Source organism: Acanthisitta chloris, unplaced genomic scaffold, assembly GCF_000695815.1.
Source record: "Acanthisitta chloris isolate BGI_N310 unplaced genomic scaffold, ASM69581v1 scaffold8313, whole genome shotgun sequence".
Classification (NCBI taxonomy): Eukaryota; Metazoa; Chordata; class Aves; order Passeriformes; family Acanthisittidae; genus Acanthisitta; species Acanthisitta chloris.
Genome location: NW_008665374.1, coordinates 1 through 26,906, shown reverse-complemented (window position 1 = coordinate 26,906; position 26,906 = coordinate 1). Strand labels below are relative to the sequence as shown.

Sequence of the window (26,906 nt, the reverse complement as noted above, 5' to 3'; positions counted from 1 at the left end):
TAAAGGCAAAATTTTATTCTGGTTACAAGAGTTTTTCAAGATACATCTTGAAAAGGTTTTTGTTGACAAGAGTAACTATCATGACTTACTGGTTTATGTACCAATGCTGTATGTGTTTGTGGAGATAAGCACAAGTTCTGAACTCTGCTTGCAGGTGTTTAATAAAACAGTAACTGGATAGGCAAGTTCCCGGCCATGCTGTCACACATTTCCAGGAATATCCTTACACTGGAGGAACCTTCAGGAAAAGTAGTGTCCTGGAAGCTTGGTTTCAGAATGCAGAACAGGGTTATGCTTTTTGCCAGGCTGTTTTCCAGGAAAGTGACACTGCAGCTCTGCCACCAGGCAGACTCAGGATCCACCACAGAGGCCAGTTAAAGATCACTTACTTGACCTGACCAGATACCAAGCCAAGTTACTTGTAGAAAGAAATTAATATTTTCTTTGCCATTAATAATTTAAGTTTTTAAATAAATATTTATGTGCCTTTTTTTTGGCAACTGTCCATCCTGGTAGCATCTGCTGTCCCAACAGCTCAGTATCCTTAGCACATTGATTTAAAAAAACCCCAAAAACTTAGTCAATTCTGTTTCCACAAATAGTAAACCTGTCTATCTCCAGCAAGTCTTTCTTTGCAGACCTGTGTTTTAATTCTGAACTGTCTTGGCTTATATCTTTTTCTTCTCCATCAGGAGTTGTCAGGAATTGATCAGAATTGCTTGTTACAAGTAAAGATGGTGTATTCTCCTTCTGATGCACAGGCTGATTGGTAACTGATGTAGATCCATTTTCGTCTGTGGAAATTCCTGTTGGAACACAAGACAATTATAAAGATAATCATGAAATTAACACAGACATAACACATGATGCAATTTGTAACATCTGGATTCATCCAAAGCTATCCTGAAAAAGTGCACACGGCATCTCATCAGCAGAAGCAACAGAAAAATGCTTTCTAGAAGTCACTACCTCTTCTAAGTTTTACTGTAAGGGATTTCCTTTTCTAATTTAGTAAAAGGATAGAAAATGAATTCTACAGAAGTTCAGGTAATGAGCAAGAGCATAAGCAGCAGAAGTTAGGACATTTTTCTGGTTTACCTGTTAATTTTTGTTGGCTTAAGCAAAAAGATTTTTGACAGCAGTTGTGTGAATCACACAAATATTTTCTACTGAAACAAACAAAAGGAATCTCTGTGGCAGGAACTAGATGTGCCTAATCTTCTCCTTAAGTACAATAAACCTGCCTTCTCTAGGGATGGCTAATAAATGACTCATGCTCTGCTAAACACTTTAATAGCACTGGCTGCTCCTAAAGCAGTGCTATTAAAGTTGTCTATTTTTATTCCTGCCTCTTACTTCAGAGGAACTGAACACTGGCTTCATTAACCTGAGGTATTTGTAAGTAATATCCATGTACTGTTTCCACATTTTGTTGAAACTCTGAAAGACTCCAAATGCACAAGCAAATGACAAGGAAATAAATTTTTTTAAAAAGTTTACTATCTCATCATAAAGACTGAGTTATTGTTTCTAAAGAAACCTGAAAAAGATCTGACTGATGTGGAGAGGCCTGCAGACCAGCCCAAGGGAATGTTATTTGTCAGAATGGCAGCACTATCCAAATTACTACAAAAACTCATTTCTGCAGAGCATCTGTTCACACGATACCATTCTCTACTTGAAGGTACATGGATTGCTCTCTACAGTCTTATGCACGTTAAAGGTACTAAACTTGCACTGAGAAAGGAAAGGAGTAATGCTAATTGCAGCACTTGGTTACAAACATAAGTAATTTCTAATCCAACAGCTGCTCAGCCTATAATTACCAGTAATTAGAAATTTCATCCTTCAAGAGCAAGCTTAAAATTTCATTCTTTTAAAATTTTAAACTGTTTCTGTGGATGAAGTGGAAACTCTTCAGAAAATAAACTGACTTAAATTATAAGCTGCCAGAAAGGAGACCATTAATTCCCTTACCCTCACTCTAATGAAAGATGGATTGAGAGACTGTATTGGAAAAAAACCTGTTAAGTGGGGCACAGAGACTAACCAATATTGCAGAGTCCAGTCATAACAGTACAAACACACTAAAGCTGGGGAAGGTAAAATCAGTCTTTCACGTAATTGAGATTTCTAGCAAATAAAAAGCTGTTAAAAAAGTATAAAAAGCTAGGAATATTCTAAATAAAATCCAAAATGCTTTTTGATTGCTACTTTTGGTCAAAATTTTTTGGTCACAATCTTTTCACTGGAGGAAATAAGCATCTCTGCTGACTGACCTGGTAAAATTCCTGCTACTTCAGCTAAAAATAGTCTTTGGGATTTATAAATTCTAAATTTAAGGCTCAATATAAGTAAGTACAACTTACTAAGTCTCATACCCAAGTGTAGCACTAGAATGCTTAATTAAATCATTATCACCATGATAGTCTTCTAATGAAATGCAAAGGACATTCAGAACAATTCACATTACATTCTTTCATCACGAAATTAAAGCAATCCTACGAATTTAAAAATAAATGTCTGTACCAAGGTTCTGCCCGATGTGATTTGACACAGATGAGCTAGAGAGATTTATGGATGAAACACTGACAGATTCTCAACTCTCCTGTTGCTGGCGAGACACTGTGACGACTAATAAGCACCTTGCATTTCGAGCTCTTGCATTTCGAGCTCTTCGAGTCGTTGGCAAGCAATAGAGTCAGCACAATAATAGCCTCACTGTCAAGGTCTCTGGGGCTCTCATTGAGCTTTTCACAGAGGAAGATACAACCCAATTCAGTTCACTGAAACAATGAAGGTTTTTGTTTCCTTCTGTAACGTGTCACACAAATACAACAATGCCACATTCCCATTGCATGTTAACCACTAATACTGAAGACCTCTATGAGAAACTCATGCTGCACAGACTTGACATGAAGTGAGTAGAGACCAGCTGGAATTCCTATCTGGACTTCATAAAGCTTTTCATTAATGTGTTCATGACAACTACAATTAATTATACCTAATTACACCTATGACTAAACCTCCCATGTTTTACAGTAATTTCCATAAGAAATGCATAGATTGCTTCCCTACTAAACTTAAGCACTGTCACGGATGATGTGTTATTTGTTCAGTGACATGGCAGAGGGAGTTGGACCAGATGGTCTTTAAAGGTCCCTTCCAACCCAAGCCATTCTATGATGATGATTTTCAAACAAAAGCATCCTACAATTCCGTTGTTTCTACCACTTCCACACATCAAGGTGTGATCTTACCAGAAATAGGAGTATTTATTACCAACAGAAAATGCAAGACTTAAACCAAATAAATTCTATTCCATTTACAGACTTGTGTTCACAGCTGTGATTATGCTGCAATTAAGGTCCAGCCACAGGATGACTGTGAAACAAATAATATCATACATCTGGTTTAATATTAAATTTAGTCTGAACAATTTTCACTGGAAACAAACCATGGCAGTTAGCCTTACCTTGGGAAGACTTAAATGTGCTTTGCTGTTTGCCAGCTGGCTTCCCTGGGGTGGCAGTCACAACAGGATTGAATAATTTCTCCTCCATTTTTGCTTCCTTTACATATTGACATGATTTCCCCAGCAATACAATACTGTTAAGAACTTTCAGGGATATTAACCTGGAAAAAAACCAGTTTACATATTCACATTGGCACATTAAAATAAATGCATATTATACATACTGCAATTATTCCTATGAAAATAATTGCATATGGTTACTGCTGTCTTGGAAGGATTAGCTAACAAATTAAATCTTTTCAATAGCCAGATCAAAAGGTACTTTCCATTTCCTAACAATTTGTTTCAGATTCAATGCTTGATTTTTTTTTTTCCTCCAGAAAGCATCTAGAAAAAACACATCAAGTTTTATCATTTAACTAAAGGACTACAAAGGTAGTTAAGTAACCATTTCATACACCAACTATTTAAACACAGAACTAAAAAGGGCTCTCAACAGTGCAAATCCAAATTAAATGCACTACTGTAGCTGCAAGTGTGCCCAGCCAAGGATCACTAGTGGACTTTGAACCACAGGACAGCAAATATAGAGTCATAGAATCATTAAGGTTGGGAAAGACCTCCAAGATCACTGAGTTCAACCATTAACCTAACACTGCCAAGTCCAATCCATAGCTTTCACAAATTACAGGCTAATGGTAAGAAGTCCTTTTTCACATCATAAAAGATAGCCCTTAGAACTCAACGAATCCAAAGAGGCAGCACTGCATTACCATTACAGCACAGTCCAGCTGATGGCAGATTCCTTTTCTACTATCTCTAATTTGCAGCACAAACTTTGGCAAACCACTGAATCCCTTTTGCACCTGTCATGCCATCTGAAGGACAGGAAGGTCTCATCTACCATCAAGTGCTCTTGGATTTACCACTCAAATGAGCTTTGTAAAATCTAAGTTCCATTGCCAGTAATATACAATATGTAGAGCAATGTCCATTCCAGTGTCCAGAATGACAGGGAAATAGCAAACTGCTCTGTAGGATCAATGGAACATTGTCTATGTAAATCAAGCTATGGAACAAGAGTGAACCAAATGCAAGCACTAAAGTCATTCTCCACTCTCTGAAAAGTCTGTTTCTTATGTACATCACTAACTGACTAAAAAGACAACTCCAAGTGAACATTCACAGATCAATGGAGCAGGTCTAAGTGCTTAATCATAAAGTGACCCAAGCACACTTTAGAAGCAGCTTCACTATCTCTCACTGCATTAATGCAACCAGAACTTGTCAAACAGAAAACCAAAGTACACTGCACTTTTAAGGGAATTTTATGCAATACATTTATTTGCAGAATCAATTTTGAGAAATGGAGGAATGAGCAGACCACTTTGAGTGCTCAGAAGAAACTGAAGTTTTAGTATCTAAGCAACCACAAAGAAGATATCATTTCATACAAGCTGAAAGCTGTGATTCTCCACAATTCTATTAGATTATTGGGACAGATTTTATTTCAGAGAGTTGAGAAGGTCTCTTAATTTTTAATGTTTTAGAGGTGTTTTCCTTACAGTTCTTATGTAACATGTTTTTGTTCTGAGAGAGTAGTTTTTACAGAATGATTTGACTGTGATTTAATGAGATCAGAAGTTGAAAAGGCCATAAATCAACACTTTACTGTGCAAGCTCCAGCTTCTCATGGAAAACTATGCAAACATTTCTAGCTATTCTCCTTTATTCTTTTCTGCCAGTCCACCCCAGGCTCAAATTTCTAACAACAATGTCAGTTTGCAGTTGTTCAAAATCCTAGGAAAAGAAAACTCAGGTTTCATATGCTGGGTGAGAATCTTACAGTACTATGGTTGTTAAGTATCAATACAAAACAAATTCTTCCACATTATAGGCTCAAACCTTTGTCCAGTTAATTGCTTTGAATGAAAATTTATCTTCAGAACACGAATTACTTGAAAGGTGTAAGAGGTGAGTTAGCTCCAAATCTTAGATCACGGGAGAAATAAAAATCTATTCTCACTTTTCAATGAGGACAAAATAGATCAAAATATATTCACTCCTGGTACCTATGCCTTCAAAGAGCAGCATTTAATCCTTGCTGTTAATCACATTACTTCTTCCTGCCCTCCGTTCTCCAAGCCACAGAGACAGCAAAAAAATCCAGGACTGGGCTGCAGCAGTGGGATGGCAGAGGTAGGAAAATACTACATATATGAGGAAAAAGGAAAACCACTGAGCAGAATGAAAGTGCTGAGCTTGGTATACCACAGCTTGAATGTGACGATCAGGGGCTAGTGCTTCCAATTATAGAGAGCTGGCTTTACAGAGAACACAGGCACAGCATGTAGTATGCTGGGGAAGGAATCAAAGCATGGTGCAGAGGAATGTGGCTAAAATTTTAATGCTTAGCCTATATGCAATATCTCAAAGCCCTAGTATCTGACACAAAAGAGATGTGTCCCTACACTGATATGGACTAGTCACATCTGACCAATTTCTATTTTTTTTGTAGATTGAGGTCAGATTAGAGATAAGACTCTACCTAATAATATAAAATGTGTAGCAATCCTGTTCTTTTCATAAGCTACTGTAAAACAGTAGCTCCTCTCAGAGTGTACCTGCTGAAACACTGCTCCAGAACTTGAGGTCTTTTACTTCCTAAGCCTTGCTGCCTTCACTTACACTTACAAACACGATGTGGTAGGACAAAGGAAGAGAGATTCCCAAAATACTGTAGGCAGGTTCTTTGTCTGTCAGCAACGTGAATCACTTAACTGTTTATGATCAATTTTAGGATGATTCCAACATGAATCAGTACTGAGAGACAACAAACACAGTTCAGTATACAGCTTTCCTAGGAACTGGCCAGCCCCATATAGTCTATAGCAAGTACCTAAAGACAGGCAAAGTGGATTGGATTTAAGGTACAATTCTATGTGGGTCAGAAGTACTTCTCATCAGCTGGTGAGTAGTTAAAGGTAACACAAGCATAAACTGACTTAGCAGTGAAGGGATACTTGCAAGCATCTGTTTTGGAAAACAAATTGCCACAGGACATTATACTCCTCAACTAAGATTATGTACTGACCCCACCCTTCCCAGAAAGGTGAGCCTTCCACTTACTTTTTATTTTCCATATAGCAGTTTCCTAACAGGAGTAAACCTTGCATTTAACTACCAGAGAGAAAAGTTCATGATCTTCTCAGAGCACTTAAACTGCTTATTTTTGTTGGCTTGTTGAATCTTTCATTCTTTTCACAGAAAGCTTCAGCCCTTAGAACTCAATTTCCTCTTTTATGCAGAAGGATGGTGCTCGTCTGTCATAAATTCCCTCAATCGTTTTTCCATGAGTTATTTACATTCCTGAAGTTACTTGTTGAGGGCTACAACCCCCCAATGCAGTTACAGTACTTAGGGACCAATCTGCACTCTCATTTTCAAATTATGAGCATAAGGATTGGACATCTGTGTTCTACTGAACATAAACTGTGTTTACACTTATATCTAGAAGTATCAACAGAAGTTTTTTTCACATATCTGATCAAATAATGGTGAATACTTATTTAACTGTGTGCATTTACTTACCCACAGTAGAAGAGCACAACACAAACATAAGCTAAGACTCCTTGTACTTTTATTGAGCTTGTTACGACTCTGATGAGCTGTTTTAAGGATAAAAGTTAAACAGTTAAAACTTAGCACACAGTTATTAATAGAACATTTTACCAGACATTTCTTATTTGGTAAATTCAAGAAAAAGCAGAAACATTTACATTGATAGAAATTTATTCTAATGTTCCCCTTGGCAGTGCTAACCATTCAAGATTTTGGTTTGAGTGAGTATCATCCTAGCACTTAGCTGCAACTTTGCCAAAACTAGAGTCTGATAACGTTTCCTTCACCACTGACTTTGAAGTAAAATAACAAGTGAAGAAAACCACCAAAAAACGAGTGCTGGAAGATGAGTTAAATTTTGAGGAAAGTGTCAAGAGATGCTGATGCAGCAAAACAGAATCAGTATTTTGCACTGTGCAAAATATGAATATAGAATTGCTTTGTGGACTAGGCATATGACTCCCAAGTTTCAGTAACAAATGATCCTGAAATCTCAGTTTTACTTCAGTAGTTCACAGTTAGGGTTTTAAGTCAGCAAAGCACTTCAGTTTGTCTTAAACCTATTAGTCTCCAGGATACCACATCAGAACACAATTAACTTGAAAAACGCATTTCAACTGAATTCTCACTGGATGTACTCTACTTCTTCATAAAAGAAATAATGATTATGATCATAGTTATTTTGGGGTTTATTGGTAGTGTTTTTTTGGGTTTTTTTTTTTTGGGTTTGGTTTGGTTTTTCTGTCTGTTTATTTCAGCTCCTGGGGAAAAACCTAAGCAAAGCCTGTCAGTAGTATTTCTTCCCATTTCTATGGGAGGACATTACATTTAGGCTAATTCACATTGATATTCTTCCAGGAAAATTGTGAATTAGCATATCTGCTGGCAAAGCAAGTACACATTCCCAGTATTACAGTCACTACTGCTTGTTTACATGTGTGTATGGGGAAGGTCAGAGCAGCTATCTACAAAAAGCATTCTGCAATAGTTAATTCAGAACAGAGAGCATGTGGACACAGTTACAGTAATGAAGTGATTCACTTTACAGCAGCATGTCCATGTAACAGGGTCAGCTATTTCAGAATGATGTACTCTACAACAGCTCAGAGGCTCAGTGCCCCTTTACAGAAGAATATTTAGTCACTAAGCATGCCATCACACAGGGACAACCACAAGGACTCCAATGAAAAACCTAAATAAAGTGCTGCACTACTGCTAACCTTCTGGCAACCAGCTGCTTTGACTATTCCAAATGAATGAATAGGATAATTGCCAAAAGGAGTATATGCTTAGCAAACACAGATGTACTTTAATTCCACTGGTACGATTCAGGTTCTTACAAATTCTACAGAATTTATATATATCTGATTTTCTCTGAAAGCCTGATAAACAGTAACACATTTGTGCAGTCCTAATTATGTGATATAAGCTACACTGAATGCCAACTCAACCTTCCAGCATCATTTCAGTCAGTTAAGATGATAATTTCATCCTCAAAACACCAGATTGAACAAGCTATCTCAGAGGTACATATTCTCATAGTGAGATCTTATTGACAGAAAACTGATAGGAAAGACACAACTTACTAAAACAGCCAGTGGAAGAGGAATGAAGCCCATTCTTCTGGAAACTGAATCACTATAATCTGTATATGCCTAGGAAAAGAAGAGGAAGAATAATGATATACTTATGCAAAGGAATGAGCTTATTTTAGCCTGGCACACACTCTAGATAAGAATAAAGCTCTGTTAACAAACACTATACTGGTATAAAGTGTAGCTATTCACATTTTGGAATTCAAATGGAGATAGCTGCACTCTCAGACAAAAATGTAATACTACCATGACCAGTAAGATTAGCTTCAGTGCTCTAAACCAAGAGCAACTGGAATATAATACAAATCTCTAAATCGAGAGCAATTAGGACACTGAATCCAAACGTGCTATGATATTTCATCTGCACATTATTACTAGCTTAGAGACCTTTTTGTATTAATTTGACTTTGATCCTCTACAGAAAAAACCCTAACAGGGATAAAAGAACAATTACCCATCACACCAGCAACTTTTAATCATTCTACAAACATCTAGAATTAGCCTTAGATAACTGTTAAAATAATGTTAAAAATGTGTCTCAAAATACAACTACTTTGCATCACAGCTTGCCTGAAGGACTAAACATCATGCCAGAGTTAGCACCGAAATGATGCTACTTCACTTCCCACACAGGATCCTTAGGAAAAGTAATGGAGTTTTCAAAACTAATAAATTGGGGGTCTTTAATTATTAACAAACTATTAATTATTTGCAATTGAAGGTGTCTAACTACTTTGTGAGGTTTAACTACTATATTCCTCACAATAGCACAAGAAACATGCCCAGGAAAATCACAGAAATGATTGCAATAATGCTCATTTAAGAGTTAGAGCACACATCCAGTCACTGGCTAATAACCAGGAAAGGTGTGCTATAAATAATGGGACTAATTAAGAACACAAGCAGTCTGTGTGTTCTATAAATACCCATGCCAGAACTGTAACATGGTTCAAACATCCCCATACATCTGTGCATGTTGCCTGTGAAGAAATTCCTAACGAATACTGCGTTTTGATCCGACACATTTAAACTACCATGAAAAGAACAGTAATCTAAAATTATCTCAAGAACATCTTGTTACGCTAACTTACATCCCATTTGTCTTAAAAATATCAGGGTTGTTTGAACCATCCCCTTACCGTAAGTGTATTTGGAACAGACTTCTCAACACTGAAATAAAACAAAGCCTGAACTGATCTGAACAACTGAAAATATAATAATATAAATCACAAGGAAATATTCCTGTTCTCTCTTATTAAAAGAAGCAGAGTAGAATTTCAGTGCTGTAGTGTAAGAGTACTGTATGTATTTCTGCAAATATCTGTTCCAATATTCCCCCCATAACAATTATGTTAGTTAACACAAGAAAGTGCCTTTTATTTTCAGGCTTACATTTTTCTGTCGACTGCTAACAAGGTCAAATGCAAGACTGGCTCTGTATTCACTGTAGACCTGGAAAAAATCCAGCACATCAGATGTGTGATTAATTCGTTATCACACTTTAGAGAAGCAAAACAGATATTAGGAAAATATTTCCATTCAAATATTCTAAACACATGCATTTGCAGAGAGAGGCAAAGCCAGTTTTTCTGAGGTCTAACTGCACCCTTCAACAGATGAGCCTCTACTCCTGCAATAAAGTAACTTGGTATACATACAACAAACAAACAACACTATGCTATGTTTTAGGAATTCGATGAGACTTTATACAAAGCTACTGAATTTCCAGATCATCAGAAACACAAAATAGGAGAAATCATATTCCTACAGTTCATAACTGGTTTTAAGGTACATGAAAGCTACCACTGGGACCAAATTAAACAAACGAGAGAGCTTAGATACTAAGCAAGTCATCCCATGAATAAACCAAATTGCATCAGAAGATGAATTAAGTTTTTCCTTCTCTTTAAAACAGTTCTGCATATTAAGACAGAAAAGCATCTATTTTAAGGTTAAGTGGCAGGAGAACTTGCACTGCAGGTGTTAAAAATTCTGGAAGTAGTCTGACCTAGCAACAATAAATCTGCAGAACTCAATACAAAAAAAAACCAACCAAAGTTTGTTAAATAAACCTTGCAGAACTGCCAGTCACTACCCCCATCCTCCAGCTGTTTCAGCACTCTGAAGTATGCTACATTTTTGGCTATCATGACTTCATTACTGCTCTTTTCCACACTCTCTGTATGAAAGTAGGGCATGCATAAATGCCTCTGGCATAAGGGAGCTTATTAAGTGCATCTATTACACTTGTTTCTACATCACACAATGCAGTTACTTTAGAGATGCTGAAAAAGATCAAGTTCTGATGTCTTATCCTTAAAAGTGGTTTTAATAGCTAAAAGACACTAACTCATATCTTCACAAATTTATCAAGTGCATTTGAATTCACACAGTGTGGAAGACAAATGGCCAATGTATCATGCTGCAACACACAGGAAGTAACCTCATCTACTGCTTCAGAAGGAGGACTGGGTAATATATATGGCACAAGAAATTTCAGGAGTGGGAAACTAACATAACCTACTTCATATTAGTGCTCCAGGGACAGTGGGAAAAAATATACCTGATTTCAGGTTCCACTTTTAACACACGTGCAAGAATAGAGTTAAAGCAGCCTAACAAGATCTGTTTTTCCAAAAGTCTGAATTTTAACCTACAATCCATTTTCTTAGGAAAAGGTATAAGCTCTGACTAGACTGCAGAATAAGCAAAGTTCTGTCAATTTAACTAATAATCACTTCACAAAATGATCTACCAGTTATGTGAATTGTAGCCATTCTGTGAGCTGTTATACAACTCTTGCAATAATTTATGGATCTGGAACTAATTTAGAAGCAGAGGTGTTTGTACCACATTAAAAAGATCCTCAGAAGTATATTGTATCAGGAAATTATAATGATTTCCCAAATGATATCCTATATATGAAACCAAGAATCTTGACATTATCTGCACTGGAATACATATTAATATTGAAAAAAATTAGCAGCAAAATAAACTACAAGGTAAAATAGCACTCAGCATTCCAAATAGGATACCTACATCTGCTGTGATGTCATTGAACTTTGTTATAAAGGCATGTTTCACAATATCCACTGCAATTTCTGAAGCAATCACCATGCAAACATCCGGGAATAACACCCAAAGGTGATCTGAAGGTTGGGAAGAAACAAGTTAGGCCTATTAATTTAATGCCAATGTGAAAAACAAGAATTATAATACTTCTGTTCAACAGGGAAAAATCCTCAAGAGTCTCAAAAGAGTCCAACGTTACACCACCCTCAGCATGCAGTGTGCAAGCTCTTGCTTATTGTTCTAGAAACTTACTAGTACCATACAATCACACCACAGTTAGGATCAGGTTCTAAAGTCTTTGTAAAGCTTTACCTCTACTAGGGACAAAAATCTTTGCATGTACAAGACAGTACATGTTTAGTATGTGTAAGGTATAGAGAGAGCACCTGCAGTTTTAGATGCTTAAGGTAAAATTAGGTAGACTTTAGGCATTCAAGCAAAATACGCCACACAGATCAGGGCTCAAAATTATTAAAACAATGTTTTAACAAAATAAAAATCAGTACTTTACTCATTATTTATCCAATATGGTATTACAACCCTAAGTATAAACAGTATTAAATTATGAATAACATTTTTAACATAATTTTATCAAATTTCAGTCTCACTAGCCTCACAGGGTAAATTTTTTTAGGGGATCCTTCATTCTCAGTGTACTCCAAGGAAAAGAAAGGGTTGGGAAATAAATCATTCAAGACACTACACAAAATGTAACTATGTACATTTATAGCATAACAACATATATTTCTAGCAGAAAGGATGGAGTCACTCTTAAATGAAAGCCAGAAATAGAAAAATGAGCATCCAAGGTATTCAATAAAATTAAGATTCCTCAATTAAAGGTCCTGGTTACCCTCATCTTTCAGACTGAGGAAAGAAACAAGAGACAGAGTTGTTGATAGCACAGAATTTGTCTTTTTAATTTCATTTTTCTACTAGTTTACTCACCTGGATTCCATGAGAACTGTTCCATATTTCTTAGACATACAATCAGTAGCAGCACGTAATTGGTGAACCTCTCCTTTATATCTAGATAAAACAAAGAAGCTATCAACTCCAAAGCAACATTTATTTGCACACACATATCTATTCATTCTGATGTTCTGTAATTTGTTAATTTTTGGATACCACTTGACACTGTCACCAGTGGATCAAAATGCAGTCAAGCATTTGTTGATCTATTTGGAAATAACCACTGAGTTTGTAGACTTTTGCCAAGAATCTGAAAAAGATTTCATCATGTATTTCCACATTGCATACTTCCACCCTGCTGTGACACGTTGTTGATCAGCAGTGTGTAAGATGACACACAGATCCCATCTTCAGTGCTCCAGATGCCAGGGAGGCCTGTACAGATAGATATTCTCAAGTGGGAAGCAAGGACCTTCATTCAGGTCTAAACATTAAAGCATGTCTCATGCTAATCCTCCAGACATTTATTACCTGCTTGGTATATGTTAACTCACTAGTCAATAGGATTAAATAGAGAAGGGACACCTCAGGCTTTAAATTTCCTTTTATGCTGAAATAATAAACATTTTTCCCCCACTAATTTCTGAGACTGGGTGACAAGCCAATACCTATTTTCCCCCTCTGCTTATTTTTCCTGCTCTCACTGGCCTCCCTTCTAATCTGTTATCTCTGCTGCCACAGCTGTTGAAGGCTGCTAGTAGTGAGAGGAATGACTGTGGCTGCTCTTCTTCATCCTTGTTGCTCTCATCAACTGACTGTCAGAGATGCAAGCAAGAGAGAGATAAGGCATTTTACAGCAGCTTCCAACAGTAAACCCAAATGATTCAAAAAGTCGTTTCATTCCTCACCCTCATGGACAAGGACAAAAAAAGGCTTCAGGATATCCAAAACAACCACTGGTAATCAGTCCTAAATACCAATTAAAATTTCAGAATACAAAATATATACCAATAATGTTTCATCATTTATTATGAAGTTATTTGATGGTGTATATGTACATTTCTTTTTCAAACATGAGGGGAATTTTCTGTACCACGTACTGCCACTTCTAACAGAATGTGGTAAACTATAAAACAAGTGAGGCTACACCCCTAGATTCACAGTTAAAGACATCATGCTCTCAGAGAACAACAAAAGCAAAGTAAATGACTGTATTTGTGAATTTGGTGAAACAGGGACAAGCCACGAGTGTTAGTGTCACTTTTAGAGAGTGCAGGTACAAGCAAAAGCAAATGGCTCTATTCTGCTTTAGCATAACAGAGAGTAAAGTAGAAAAAAAAAGTGATCTCTTCTTCACTCTCCATCATGAGAATCCTTAGCTACATTGGTATAAGCCATTTCAACCCAGTTTCACAAGAATGCCATGAAGTATTGATGATAAGCATATTCACAAACTGTTTTCCAGTTAGAATACATCACAGCTTCAATCACCCTTTCCACTCTAAGACAGGGTTAAATGAGAGACAAAACAACAGACTGAGGACATTTCAAATGGGCTTTACTTTCTCAGTGTTTATGCTCTTAAGTGTTGAAAACCTGACACCTACCACTAATTCAGCTATACTTATCCCCTTGCCCAGTCTTTGGTCAGCACATGCCATGCATAGTGCTGATGACACACCATGCAAAGTCCCAGTGAACATCAGCGAAAAGTGGTGTCCCTCAGGGCTCAATACTGGGACTAATGTTATTTAGTATCTTCATTAATGACACAGATGAAGGGATTGAGTGCACTTCCAGCAAGTTTGCAGATGACACCAAGCTCAGTGGTACAACTGACACTCCTGAAGGATAAGATCCCATCCAGAGGGATCTGGACAAGCTCAAGAATTGAGTCCATGGGAATCTTGCAAGGTTTAACAAGACCAAGTGCAAGGTGCTTGGGTTGGGGAACTGACACTCCTGAAGGATAAGATCCCATCCAGAGGGATCTGGACAAGCTCAAGAATTGAGTCCATGGGAATCTTGCAAGGTTTAACAAGACCAAGTGCAAGGTGCTACATCTGGGTTGGGGCAACCCCTGGTATCAGTACAGGAAGCCTAGACACACATCAGGACTGATACAACTGGTACAAGGACTGATAGCAATACCTTTAAGTTTAAGTACCAATGTGTCAGAAGGTATCACAGCTTTTAAAAAACATGTAAGAGACATGAACTGGATGTTACTGGAAATACAGGATATTCTTAGGACAGCACTGCATCTAGTATAGACTAGTGTAATTAATTAGCCAGATCTCAAACAACAAACTGCTGAACTCATTCAGTAAGGACCTAAACTCTGCAGATCTCAGGTGCTTTGCAATGGTAACTGAAAAAGGCAGTGAGATTCCCAGAAACTAAGATCCAGAAGTGAGGTGAATAGTCTTTAGAACACAGTTATTTCCTTCCACATTGCCTGACACATCATGCAGGAATCTTGAATCCTGAATGAAAAAATAATTTTGATCATGTTAATCCCATGGTTATATATTTAGATCAAAAGCTGGTTACAAATCAGCATGTCAGAAGTGAAACAAGATCTTGTGGTTTACATCTTAGTGAATCCTAAGTAGTTCTAGTGACAACTACCTGACAAAAAGCAGTTTGAATTCCAAAGACCAAAGGTAAAAAATAAAGGCTATTCAATATTTTGATCAAAGACATTGATAAATTGGGAACAAAGCAGAAAAAAACAGAGTTGAAAAAAAAAGTACAAAATTATAAAGAAAAAACCTGAAGTTGCTAAAACTCTAGAATAACTATGTTAAATTTTTGAGACAAGGGATTTAAAACAGGAACAGTCAGGCCTAAGAGCCAACTGAAGCAAATAACCTAATGCACTACACCTAATGTCTTTCTTCGTATGAGGTACAATTGCATTTAAATGCATTTAAATTTAATTTAGAGCACAGCTTGAAACTGAAATAAGACATTTAAAAGCATAAAGGAAGGCAGCATGCTGGGCTTTCAATAATGCTGAAAGAGCTTCTCTTTATAATTCTGATCTCCTTGTTCATTAATCTTGACCCTACAAAATTAGTTTACAGATAACTACTACAAAAACAGAATACACTATTTAAGTTTAGGGAAATATTTTTTCCCACTACAAAGAAAAGGTTTTATGTCTTCTGTATAGAAATCTCTTCAAAGGCCACACTGTTTAGATTGATTAGGTGCACCTAAATTTCCTAGTCAAAGTCAGGGTGATGACGCAGAAGTAGTTTTGCTGCAGCTGACAAATCAAAGCTGTAGGAGTGACATGGTTGAAGTCTCAGATTCTGCAGCTGCAGTCTCAAGCAGCTACACAAGCCCCAAGGTCTTTGTTGACCTTCTGCCCCTAAAAGATAACAGGTTTGGTTTTATTAGCTAACCATGTAACCAATGTATATCTCATGGCATGTTCAATTAGTTTTTATGTAGATGATTCACAGTTCTTTTAGTCCTGAAGTGAATTAGCTGTACAGCAGAATATTAAATGGCCATATAAAGGTGAGAAGGATTACTGATTCCACTGACATTAAGTCCAGAAATGGAAATACTGGGGCAAATAATACAGCCACACATCAGTCTGCTGTCCACAAACCAGTGCTGAGCATGATGCCAAGTGAAAATGATTTCACAATTTCCAGATCTAAACTGGTAGCTTGGTGACACTTCATATCATGACGCCTGGCTCAACCAACACAGCAGTCAGAACCAGGCAGGGCTTTACAAGGTATTTCAACACACATTATAGGACATGTCTTAGAAAGAACTACTAGAACAGTTCATTTATATTTTCATGTTTCTGTTCACAAGATCATTTGCTTCTGAAGTCTATTTGTAGCAACTTCTCTTGAACCCAGTATCTGCCCTTGAGGTCGTTGATTGTCTTTTCTGCCAAATCACATTTTTCTTTTGATTAACAAGTTAAATAAAAAGGAGTTTCACCTACTCACGATAAATTCCTCAAATGCCTCTATGACATTCACATTATTCCCCCAAGAATTACTATATTTAGCTACTATGTACTAATCAGTACCTTTACACTGAATTTAAACCACATGACAATGGTAATATTTTGAGCAAAGCCCCTGAAAAGGCTTGGGGAATCCATTCAGTCCATCTAAGCTTAATCAGCTACTGCTGACACTGTTGCCCTACAACAAACTGCAGACCTGAAAAAACAGCTGGGAGAACTCGAGAAAAGTGGGAAATATATGGGGGGGGGGGCTATATTGAGCAGTTTAGTTCAGTCCAGGCATGCAGTTAAGCACATTGTGTTCCAGGACACACAAGGTACTCTAAAGGCTAAGTGGAAGCTCAGCTGACAGGACCAGACTAGCCTCAGTTCCAGGGGTAGGATATAGCATTGGCATAGCATGCCAACACAAGATGCATCACCATTTCAGCTTTATGAAATGAAACATTTAAAGGATACCAAAGTGATCAGAATACATGAACTGAAACAATAGTGTTTCATCCCTAACTGAAGCTGTGATGCAGTAAACCTGTTCAAGTTCAAAAGAGGTGAAAATCTCTCCTAAAATCCTGTCTGTATTATTTATCTGCGAGAAGAAAAACACTTCTATTTATAACCATACTGAAAAGTGTTCCAGGAAAAGTTATCTGTTTGAAGGCAATAAATCAGCTTGTTTTGTGCACTCTTCTATGTATGTACTCACTGCCTCCACCCCCATATGGTATAATGAATGGCATCACTTTTTCCACTAGGTAAATAAAAGGAGACCTGATATTGCTATTATGGGTCTTCAATAATAATGTCTAGCAATAAAATATTGATATACTTTTCTTTTTATGGAGGAAATTACTAGCCATTTCTAATACCATTGATGTCAACATTTAACTGAAGAAAGTGGCCTCACCTTTAGGTAGGAGAGCTGGATGTATACTTGTAACTATTTTAACAGAATCACAGAATAATCAGTTAGAAGGGACCCTTGAGATTCATCTAGTCCCAACTCCTGGCCCTGCACAGGACATTCCTGATAATCACACCATGTGCCTCAGGGCATTGCCCAAATGCCCATTGATGTCAACATTTAACTGAAGAAAGTGGCCTCACCTTTAGGTAGGAGAGCTGGATGTATACTTGTAACTATTTTAACAGAATCACAGAATAATCAGTTAGAAGGGACCCTTGAGATTCATCTAGTCCCAACTCCTGGCCCTGCACAGGACATTCCTGATAATCACACCATGTGCCTCAGGGCATTGCCCAAATGCCTCCTGAACTCTACTTGGTGCTACCACTGCCCTGGGAGCTGTTCCAGTGCCCAACCACCCTCTGAGGGAAGAACCATTTTCTAATATCCAGCCTAAATCTCCCCTGATGCAATTTCAGACCACTCCCTCAGGTCCTGTCACTGGTTGCCTGAGAGAAGAGGTCAGTGCTGATCAGTGACACACTGAATAAAAGTTCCCAAAATACATACTAAGTAGCAACACAGTTAAGAAGTGCCAGAAGCATAACATGTTTCCTAGGTACCATCTACTACTGTCTTGACAGCATATCAAAAGTTAGAGTCATCTCTGGTATTTCCCTCATGTACCAGCCACTTCATCCTTATACTGATGTTTTAGTTTGTTGTTTTGATTTTGGGTTGGGGTTTTTTTTTTGGGGGGGGGAAGGAGGGGGGAGTATTTCAAGATCCATCCTCACATCTGCCAAACAACCTGCATTCCGAGATCACTGTCAACACAGCATGCTATGAAGCCAACTTTTTGAAAACAGAAGGCTTGAGACACTTTGAAGCATGTGTATTTGGGCATAAAGTCAACAGGTTGCTTTAGCACCTCAAGTAACAAGGAAAAACAGTGTTCCTGGAAGAGGAATCCCAGTTTCATCCTACTGAACTGAACAGTAACAGGGCTGATGTAGAATACAAGCCAGAACACTCAAATTCACCAAGGTGGAGTTATCCTAGTAACAATAAGATGAAATACATTGACTACATTAAATACAGGAATGAATTACAAAAACAGCCTCTCACTTCACATTTTCTCCTGATCAGCACAGCTATACATACCACTGTTTGACATCTGAAATAGATTGTTCTTCTCAAACTTCTTAAAAACACTTCCTTTTATTTCAACGAACTGCAATTTTTAAAAACAGTTAGTTTAGTTTTTATCGACAAAACCCCCATAAATAAACAAATCATACTATCAAATAATATGTGAATAGACATATGACACACAAAGGATGCCGAGACAAATCAGGACAGCTATATAACAAAGCTACATACTTACATTATTGGACATCATGATGGTAAGCAGTGATTTATTGTGGGAGTTGAAGGCCACATTAAGGGTTGTTGCTTGGACCAATATAAGGATAGCATGCAGGACTGGATAGCAGGGTTGAGGAAGCATATTTGAAGTAACATTTGTGCACAACAGTACTGAAGAGCACCAAATCTCAAATTTCGTATTTTGCTTTCAAAATGTACAAAAAAAGTTTCTCTATCCCTGTCAACCAGACTCAGAGCAAGACAATACTTACATGTATGTAATATACCCACAGTGCTTTGGAGTGTGTAATAATTATGCTACTTTTCCTTGTTCTAAAAGAACCCAATGACATTGGTCAGGAGAAAGAGCAATACAAGCTGAAGAAAAAAAATCTGAGGTAAAGATTCAGAATTAGCTTAAAGATTTTCAAGAAAACAGGGAAAAGTATAAGAATTTTAAATTCATCACCATAACTACTGGATTATGTATCTCTTTAGAGATCATTTTCATCAATTCCCTGCAAGGTTATTTCACACTAAGCACATTTGCATCCTGAATATGCATGAGTTTATCCCTTCATTTCAAGAAAAATATGTTCAAGCTAGATGCTTTTAGCATTCCACTAAGGAACAAAAGCCCACCATATTCAAGACCCTGTGACCCAAAGTACTCAAATACAAACCAGAAATCAAATTATTCATGAACTACCCAATCACTGTTTGTCATTTTACTATACATCAGGTATTTAAAAAGCTCTCTAGTACTGCAGTGGTATACCATTATGAAGGAAATTTTGTAAGAAGCAGGTAGAAAGTTTCTCCTCATTATTTTAAAAGGCCTGTGGTACTGGCAATCTCACTTTGAAAGTAAAAGAACACTGATTTAGGAATACTATTAATTTTCCAAATGCATTAAAATAAAATAATGCAGAGCAATTACTTGGTGATTTAATTCAGAAAATTTTGCAATTTATCAAAGAAAAAGGATACAGACATACAGCACTGCCATGAAGAAGTGAGGAATCACACCTATGTGAGCTCTTTTTCTTTCTTTAGGTTCTGTAGCTGTCCAATAAAGAGCATCCAAAATATCTTGTCCAAATGAAGAAAACAAACGATCAGCCACCTAAACAAGAACAACATTTTACTGCCTTTTATTTCCCACTTCTCTCTCCAACACTTGAATATGCCACAGTTAGTACAGATCAATATAAAAAAATAAAATCACTTTGCATCTCTTATTAATTTCCACTCTGGACTTCACAGTGATACTGTTCTTTTAGTACACTCAGCAGATTACATTCCCTCTCCAACTTACTATCCCCTTTTCAACAGTATTTATGATATATAATCCTGTTCTGTTATCTTAGATGCTTCCTTGAAAGACATTCAAGTACAGTTCAAATCTCAACCTCTGATATAGCAATACATTTGTTGTGCCAAACTATCCTAAGCGTTCTTCCTCATCCCTCTGGGATTAACAGAGGAAAAAGAAAACCCAATGAAAAATGCCTTTCATATGTATGACAGGGAACATCATCTTACAGGTACAAAAAGGGCTGAAATTAGACTTGGCTCTACTGTTTCCTATATACTGAAGTATATACTTAATGCAAATATCTGCATAAAGCAGAATTCAAAATTCAAATGATCATGAGAGACTTGAAATTCTGCCAAAAAGGGAAAATTAGTCTGAAAAGGCAACAAACACCTGAAGTATAACCCAAAGAATATACACACAAGTAGGGAAAAAAACCCTAGCAGTAATTCTAAAGATGGAAAACATACGGACAGCAATTGGAACTTGTAATTTAATACCACAGCAAGAAAGGTCACATGGAGTTCCACCAGTCCTCAACACCTCGTCATCATCAAGTATGTAAAACTGAAAATCATTACAAACAAAGCAGTGTTTTCTGCCTGTACACCTTAGTTCAGTAACATTAAAACTAAGCTGCAGAGGGCAAGAAAAACAGCACTTCAAAAACTGGTATCACAAGGGACAAGTCTGGCTAAAGAAAAAAAGAGCTATCTTTCATAGCTTACTAACTCAGCTGAATGGGAACAGTTAAATACGAAAACCTGATTCTCTCTACTTAACAAAGACAAGAGTCTTTCTGTAAGAGAACAATTTCTGACATGTTAATACAACATGTAGCAATACAGAACTAAGTGCACAATGTACCTGCAAATACTGAATCATATCTACTAAACAGAAAATAAGTCCTCGGAACAACACAAATAAATCTAGACCTGGGATCGTTTCCTGATTTTTAAATTTAGAGTTCTAGAGATAAAGATACCAAAGTGAGAGAAGTCATACTTATTCAAGAAACATTTATTGAGTGAAGTTTCCTAGAATATGAAAGCTGAACTGAAACAAAATTTTACAGGATGTCGAGTACAGTGTACAATATGCTACTCTCCAAGTATCACCTATGAAATGAAACGAACAAAATGCTGAATTATCACAAATCTCAAGCTCAAAACCCCAACAGTTTGAGAGATATTTACAGTGACATTGTTTTCGGCTTTTAGATTTCACAAATTAAGATGGCTTCATCATTTGGATCCTGCTCATTGTGATGACCCACTGAGTAATTACACCTGGTGTAGTAACACCAACTACAGAATGCTTAGAGTTTGGTAAGTTTTTGTTCACAATATTGTGAGGGTTTTAATAGATAAAATGTTGGATTTGTTTTCCTTTCTATTTAAGCAGTCCTTATTTCTTAGCTGAAAGGATACAAACTATTAAAACCCACCACACAATATTGCTGCTTGCTTTTCCAAATATGACTTACCTAAACCCTACATGCCGGCTCCAGGCTCCAGCAGAATTCCATGGTGAGTGCTGTCACCAGCCTAAGGCACACTGGGGCTTCACAAGGAGCAGGAGCCGGTGGGTCTGAATCTAAAAAAGAAAAGTGTCATTTAAGCCAAATGTGCTGAATGCTCCCCTTAGGCTGTCTATCTGGAGCATTCAGCACATAGTTTGAAGATTTTGCATTCCTCATCTTTGTCCAGGACAATACTCCCTGGACTTGCCAACAGCCGAAAACATTAGGACATTGTAAACATCTCTGTTGCTCAGTGATTTAACTAAATTAAAAACATCTTCCTATTTCCACAACTTGTGAAAATGCTATGCATATTGCTTAAAAAAAGGTGTATTTAGCAGCCCCTTAAAAAACATTGCTTGAATCAGTAGCAAAGACATAATAAAAATCACCAAAGTAGTCTAAGCAAGCCAATATCCATAGAGTCATAGAATCATCAAGATTGGATGAGACCTCTAAGATCTTCAAGTCCAACATTAGCCTGCCCTGTATTCAAGCAACTGAAAGCTGACAACCAACCAAGTCCTTCAATAGGACCCCATGACATTTTCTGCCAATACTGCTGCACCTTGCCATAGTAAAAAAGCCCCTTAAAAACATACTCTCTCTTTGGCATGTTGAGTTTCATGATACACCATGGAAATTAAATACTATTTCCAACTTCAAAGTCTAATGTAATTTTTCTAATAACCAGGAGCGGTAAGGTACTTCCTCTTTTCCTAAAAGAAACAAACTCAGGCAGCACTTTTTGTAGTTGAGATACACACTTTTGGTTCTGCCAAACATAGCAAAGAAATTCAACTCCTCATTCAAAATGGAATGTCACATGGCTTCCAATTCACAGCAAACATTGCAGTATCGCTTCAAATTATGTGGTAAGCACATAAAGCTGACAAAGTACAGCACTAAGTGACTTGAAGTAGTTTTGAAATAAATAGAAATTACTATTTTGAGCACATGGATTTATTTAGCAAGTGAATCTCTCACCAATTATGGAACTATATATGGATGAGTATTTCCCCACACAACTAAGTGGCATATAGTAACTCATGCCAATTTAATATTTGTACGTTTTTCAGCAAATCTAAAATCAAATGAAACAACCCCAATGAATAAACAACTGAGGTGGCTTGCATGACATTTATTTCACTTAGGATAATGAAGTGTGTACCTTATGCAATATTTTTGTATTTTATGAGGAAAGAACAAATGTCTTCAGACAAAATATTCAGATTTTGCAGAGTGTAGTCCAGTTTTAAGAGTGTTCAAACAAAGGTACAACAGATGTTCAAACATGGATTAATATGTCATTCAGAGTTCCTGGAATCCTAGTAGAGTAACTTCTGTGTACAAAGCTCTGATTGAGTCCTTTTAAGAGGTTGTACTCCTAGCTTGCCCTATATTTGCAGGATGGAGATAAGATTGTAGCTATGAAATCATTATTTACTTTGTGAATCATTGATCAGAGAAGTGCCATTAAAAACCTCATACTTTACATTAATAACCAACAGAAACTTCTTCTGCCAGAATTCTCTTTATCTTACCTCCCAAAACCAGAATTTCCTTTTCTTGTTTCACTACTTTCATCCAGCTTATTGCTTATGTACTCAGACTTTTGCCTGCTAGCCAGGACTGAGCCTGGTTAATAGTAACATGTGTTCTCGCATACAATGAAAGCTGTATTTCCAAAATGATGAATTAAAACCCAAATTCCATGTCTTCTACTATCTTCCTTCTCTGCTCTCTCTCAGGATCTTATTACTATCTCAAATTGAGAGTTTATACTTTCCTCAATGAGGCCAAAACCTCATTCACTCCACTTCTTGCATTTCAGTTTAAGACACTTCATTTCCATTTCTCAAGTTCCATTCTATGAAACTGATTAGTAAGCTCCAGAGACTAGGCAATATGAAACAGTATCAAAAACCTTATTTTTCACAAACTTCTCTGTTTCACTGCATCTAGGCTTGTTATCACAGGTGTGTGTGCACATTTGTGAGAATACCAGATGTGCTGCATTCCAAGTACAAACACTGCAATACAATAACATTGTCTGAAAAAAGCATGTTTGATATTCTGATGCCAAGATTCTTACCTCAAGCATGTTATAGATGATGTAGAGCTTTATGACAGACTGTCCCCTTATCAGATGATACATCATAGAGTAGTCAACATAGTGCATCATGAAGTAGCAGATGACCAATATAACTCCTTTGAGAATGTCACACACCTGAGCAGGTTGTAGCAAACGTCTGTCACTGAAATACAAAGGGCAAAAAGTTCCACTAAACGTAATATACTCACAAAATGCAAATGTAACCAAGTCAACAGGAATTTACATTAAGCTGTTAATCAATGATATGTTTTATGACTGCCCTTTCCTCTGCCCCTCACTCCAACACCATGATCATGATACACATTTATAGATCACAATCATGAATAGGATCACATTCTCTTATCAGCCACATCCCTTTAGTTAGAACATTGCATTTGTTGAATCAGAACTCCCACTTTAGAGCCTTCTGCATGCATGCCCTTTGGTTTCTAATTTACCTTCCCTCTTCCAGCCAATTCTGCTTATGATTTTGACCTCCTCAGTTACAGAAATTGTATTTGCTATAACCAAAAAGAAATGAAGCAGTCATCTTCAATTTCAGTATAATGAACCAGATGCTGAGGAACAACATAATTCTCTATCTTCCTTCAGCTCTAAGCTCTGCAGCACTAAATGCAAACAATTTGACATCAGAGCTTGAGGCTGATGTTGAATCAATGCAGAAGTTTCCTATCTATAGTCCCACATGTAACCCAGAAGACTAAATGAACCATTACCCAATGTCTTCCCATAAACTAAAACTACAGGAAGAAAATAGCTTTACCTCAATTGCCACAACAGCAGCCATAAGCATAATGAAATTGCAAGGCAGTATTTACACGTCTATTTATTTAGTTCAGCATTAATACAATGCAAAGCAGGTAAAAAGCCTTCAAATTAAATCAAAAGCTTGAGAATTAAATATAATAAAGGAGGAAATAATTTCTATTACATACATACACTGCAAGGCTTTTACAGAAGTTAGAAAGTCACAAAAATTGAGCAGAATGCAAGTTATGAATTTCCAATTTCTGTATTCTTAAATCAATAATTATCCAGAGGTTAGACAATGTTCCCATAAATTGATACAGATTTAGAAAAAAAATAGTTAGTTGATAAAAATTTATGCTATTTGTAAAAAACATCCAAAGAGTTACTTGTGGCCTCTGGGAATCAAAATATTCTACAGACCCTGAAGACAAGTCAAAAATCCCTGCAACCTGACTCATTCTATTTAGATACACCATCAGAGCTGGAGTCTTATACTTCAGTTTTCTTTGTGCTCTTCCATTATATCACTCACGGAATCACAGAGTGGCAATTCTACAATGGACAAATAGGTTGTTACTCAGAAAATCAGCATCTTCATTCTTCCACCTAACAACTACTTTGCCACTAGGGAAGTAGTGAGTACCTGGTAGAAAACACCTGACTAGCAAGAGACACTCATTTCAAAAGTCTATGTTTTACAAGGTTTGGCAAGGAACCAGTAATGATAGGATGTTCTCTTACTGAAACGCACGAGTAAGTAGAATCTGTTCATGAAGCTTCTGAAGCAGTTCCAGAAGGATTCTCGCAGGAAAATGCTTTGATGTCCATAAATCAATACAAGACTGAAAATATCATGTCAACGGTTTTCTAGCTTACAAGTAACATCAAAGATGCTCAACCACCAGTACAGTCACAAGTCACAGATGTTCTGTACTGTTAACTTTATCACTCTTCTGCTTGTGTTGATTTTCATCCATATCACTACACTCACTCGAGTCAAACCAACTCAGGGGAGTCCAATGTAAAAGCAGACAGCAACCACTACAGGGGAATACAAACCCTGAGAACAGACTACATACAACCAAGAGCACAACTGCTCTTCTAAAGGTCATCTCAACTCTGAAAACTAACTCAGGAGACTAATGCCATGTGAAACTGCATACAAACTTGCACATAGCATCCTACACACACTGGAAAGACTAAAAGATTTTGAGACTGAACTGTGTATAGAACAAAGTGAGTATCACTGATTCAGTTCCAAGGCTGCCCCACAGAGCCAGATCAACTACACTTGATTGCTGTGCCTTATGGGAATTATACTGTTGTAGAACAGATTACATTCAAATGAGGATTTTAGAGAATTTTAGAATCATTTAGGTTAGAAAAGACCTTTCAGATAATCAAGTCCAACCGTTAACCTATCACTGCCAAGTTGACCACTACACCATGTCCTTAAGTGTCACATCTACACATCACTTAAATAACTCCAGAGATGGTGACTCCAGCCTTTCCTGGGCAGCCTCTTCCAATGCTTTACAACCAGCTTGGGGAAGAAATTTTTCCTAATATCCAATCTAAACCTACCCTGGCACAACTTGCAGTCCTCTTGTCCTACCTCTCAAAGTGACTTGGATTTCATTTCTCAGTAGTCTGTATGTCTAGAAAACAACCACAGCAAGCAATTAATTTCTTTTCTGACATTTTAATGAAATATACAATCTATTAATGTACTATAACATTGTGCTCCTCATCCACCCGAAAAGCAGAACCAACAGCAATGCTGTGACAACTTCTTTGAAACACAACTGCTCTTGTTTCAGCTGGGACAGTTAATTTTCTTCTTAATAGCTTCTACAGTGCTGTGTTTTTTGGATATAGTATGGGAATAACATTGATAACACACTGATGTTTTGGTTGTTGCTAAGAAGTGTTTACCCTGAGTCAAGGACTTTTCAGTGTCTCATGCTCTGCTATAGTGAGGAGCTGCACAGAAAGCTGGGATGGAGCATAGCTAGGACAGGATGTCCCAAAGTGGCCAAAGGGATATTCCACACCACAGAACATCACACCCAGTACATAAACTGGGAGAGTTACCCAGAAAGCAGCTGACAGCTGTTCAGGGACAGGCTGGGCATCAGGCAGTGGCTGGTGGGCAACTGCATTGTGTATCACTTGTTTCTCTTGGGTTGTGTTACTCTCTTTTCTCTCCTTATTGTTACCATTATTATTATTATTAGCATATTTATATTA

The 26,906-nt window shown here is 37.1% G+C and overlaps 1 protein-coding gene across 1 annotated transcript; it reads right to left on the bottom strand.

Annotated features, from left to right (window-relative positions):
• Positions 1-24,075, bottom strand: TAPT1 (transmembrane anterior posterior transformation 1; the record flags this gene model as incomplete). The annotated part of the gene is made up of 11 exons (XM_009071725.1): positions 1-806; positions 3,476-3,636; positions 7,067-7,143; positions 8,683-8,751; positions 10,084-10,143; positions 11,731-11,840; positions 12,712-12,792; positions 18,747-18,816; positions 18,970-19,067; positions 19,941-20,076; positions 23,886-24,075. Coding segments are annotated over 11 exons (1,282 nt in total), but the record flags the coding sequence as incomplete, so codon positions are not given.
• Between the last annotated feature and the right edge of the window lie 2,831 nt (positions 24,076-26,906).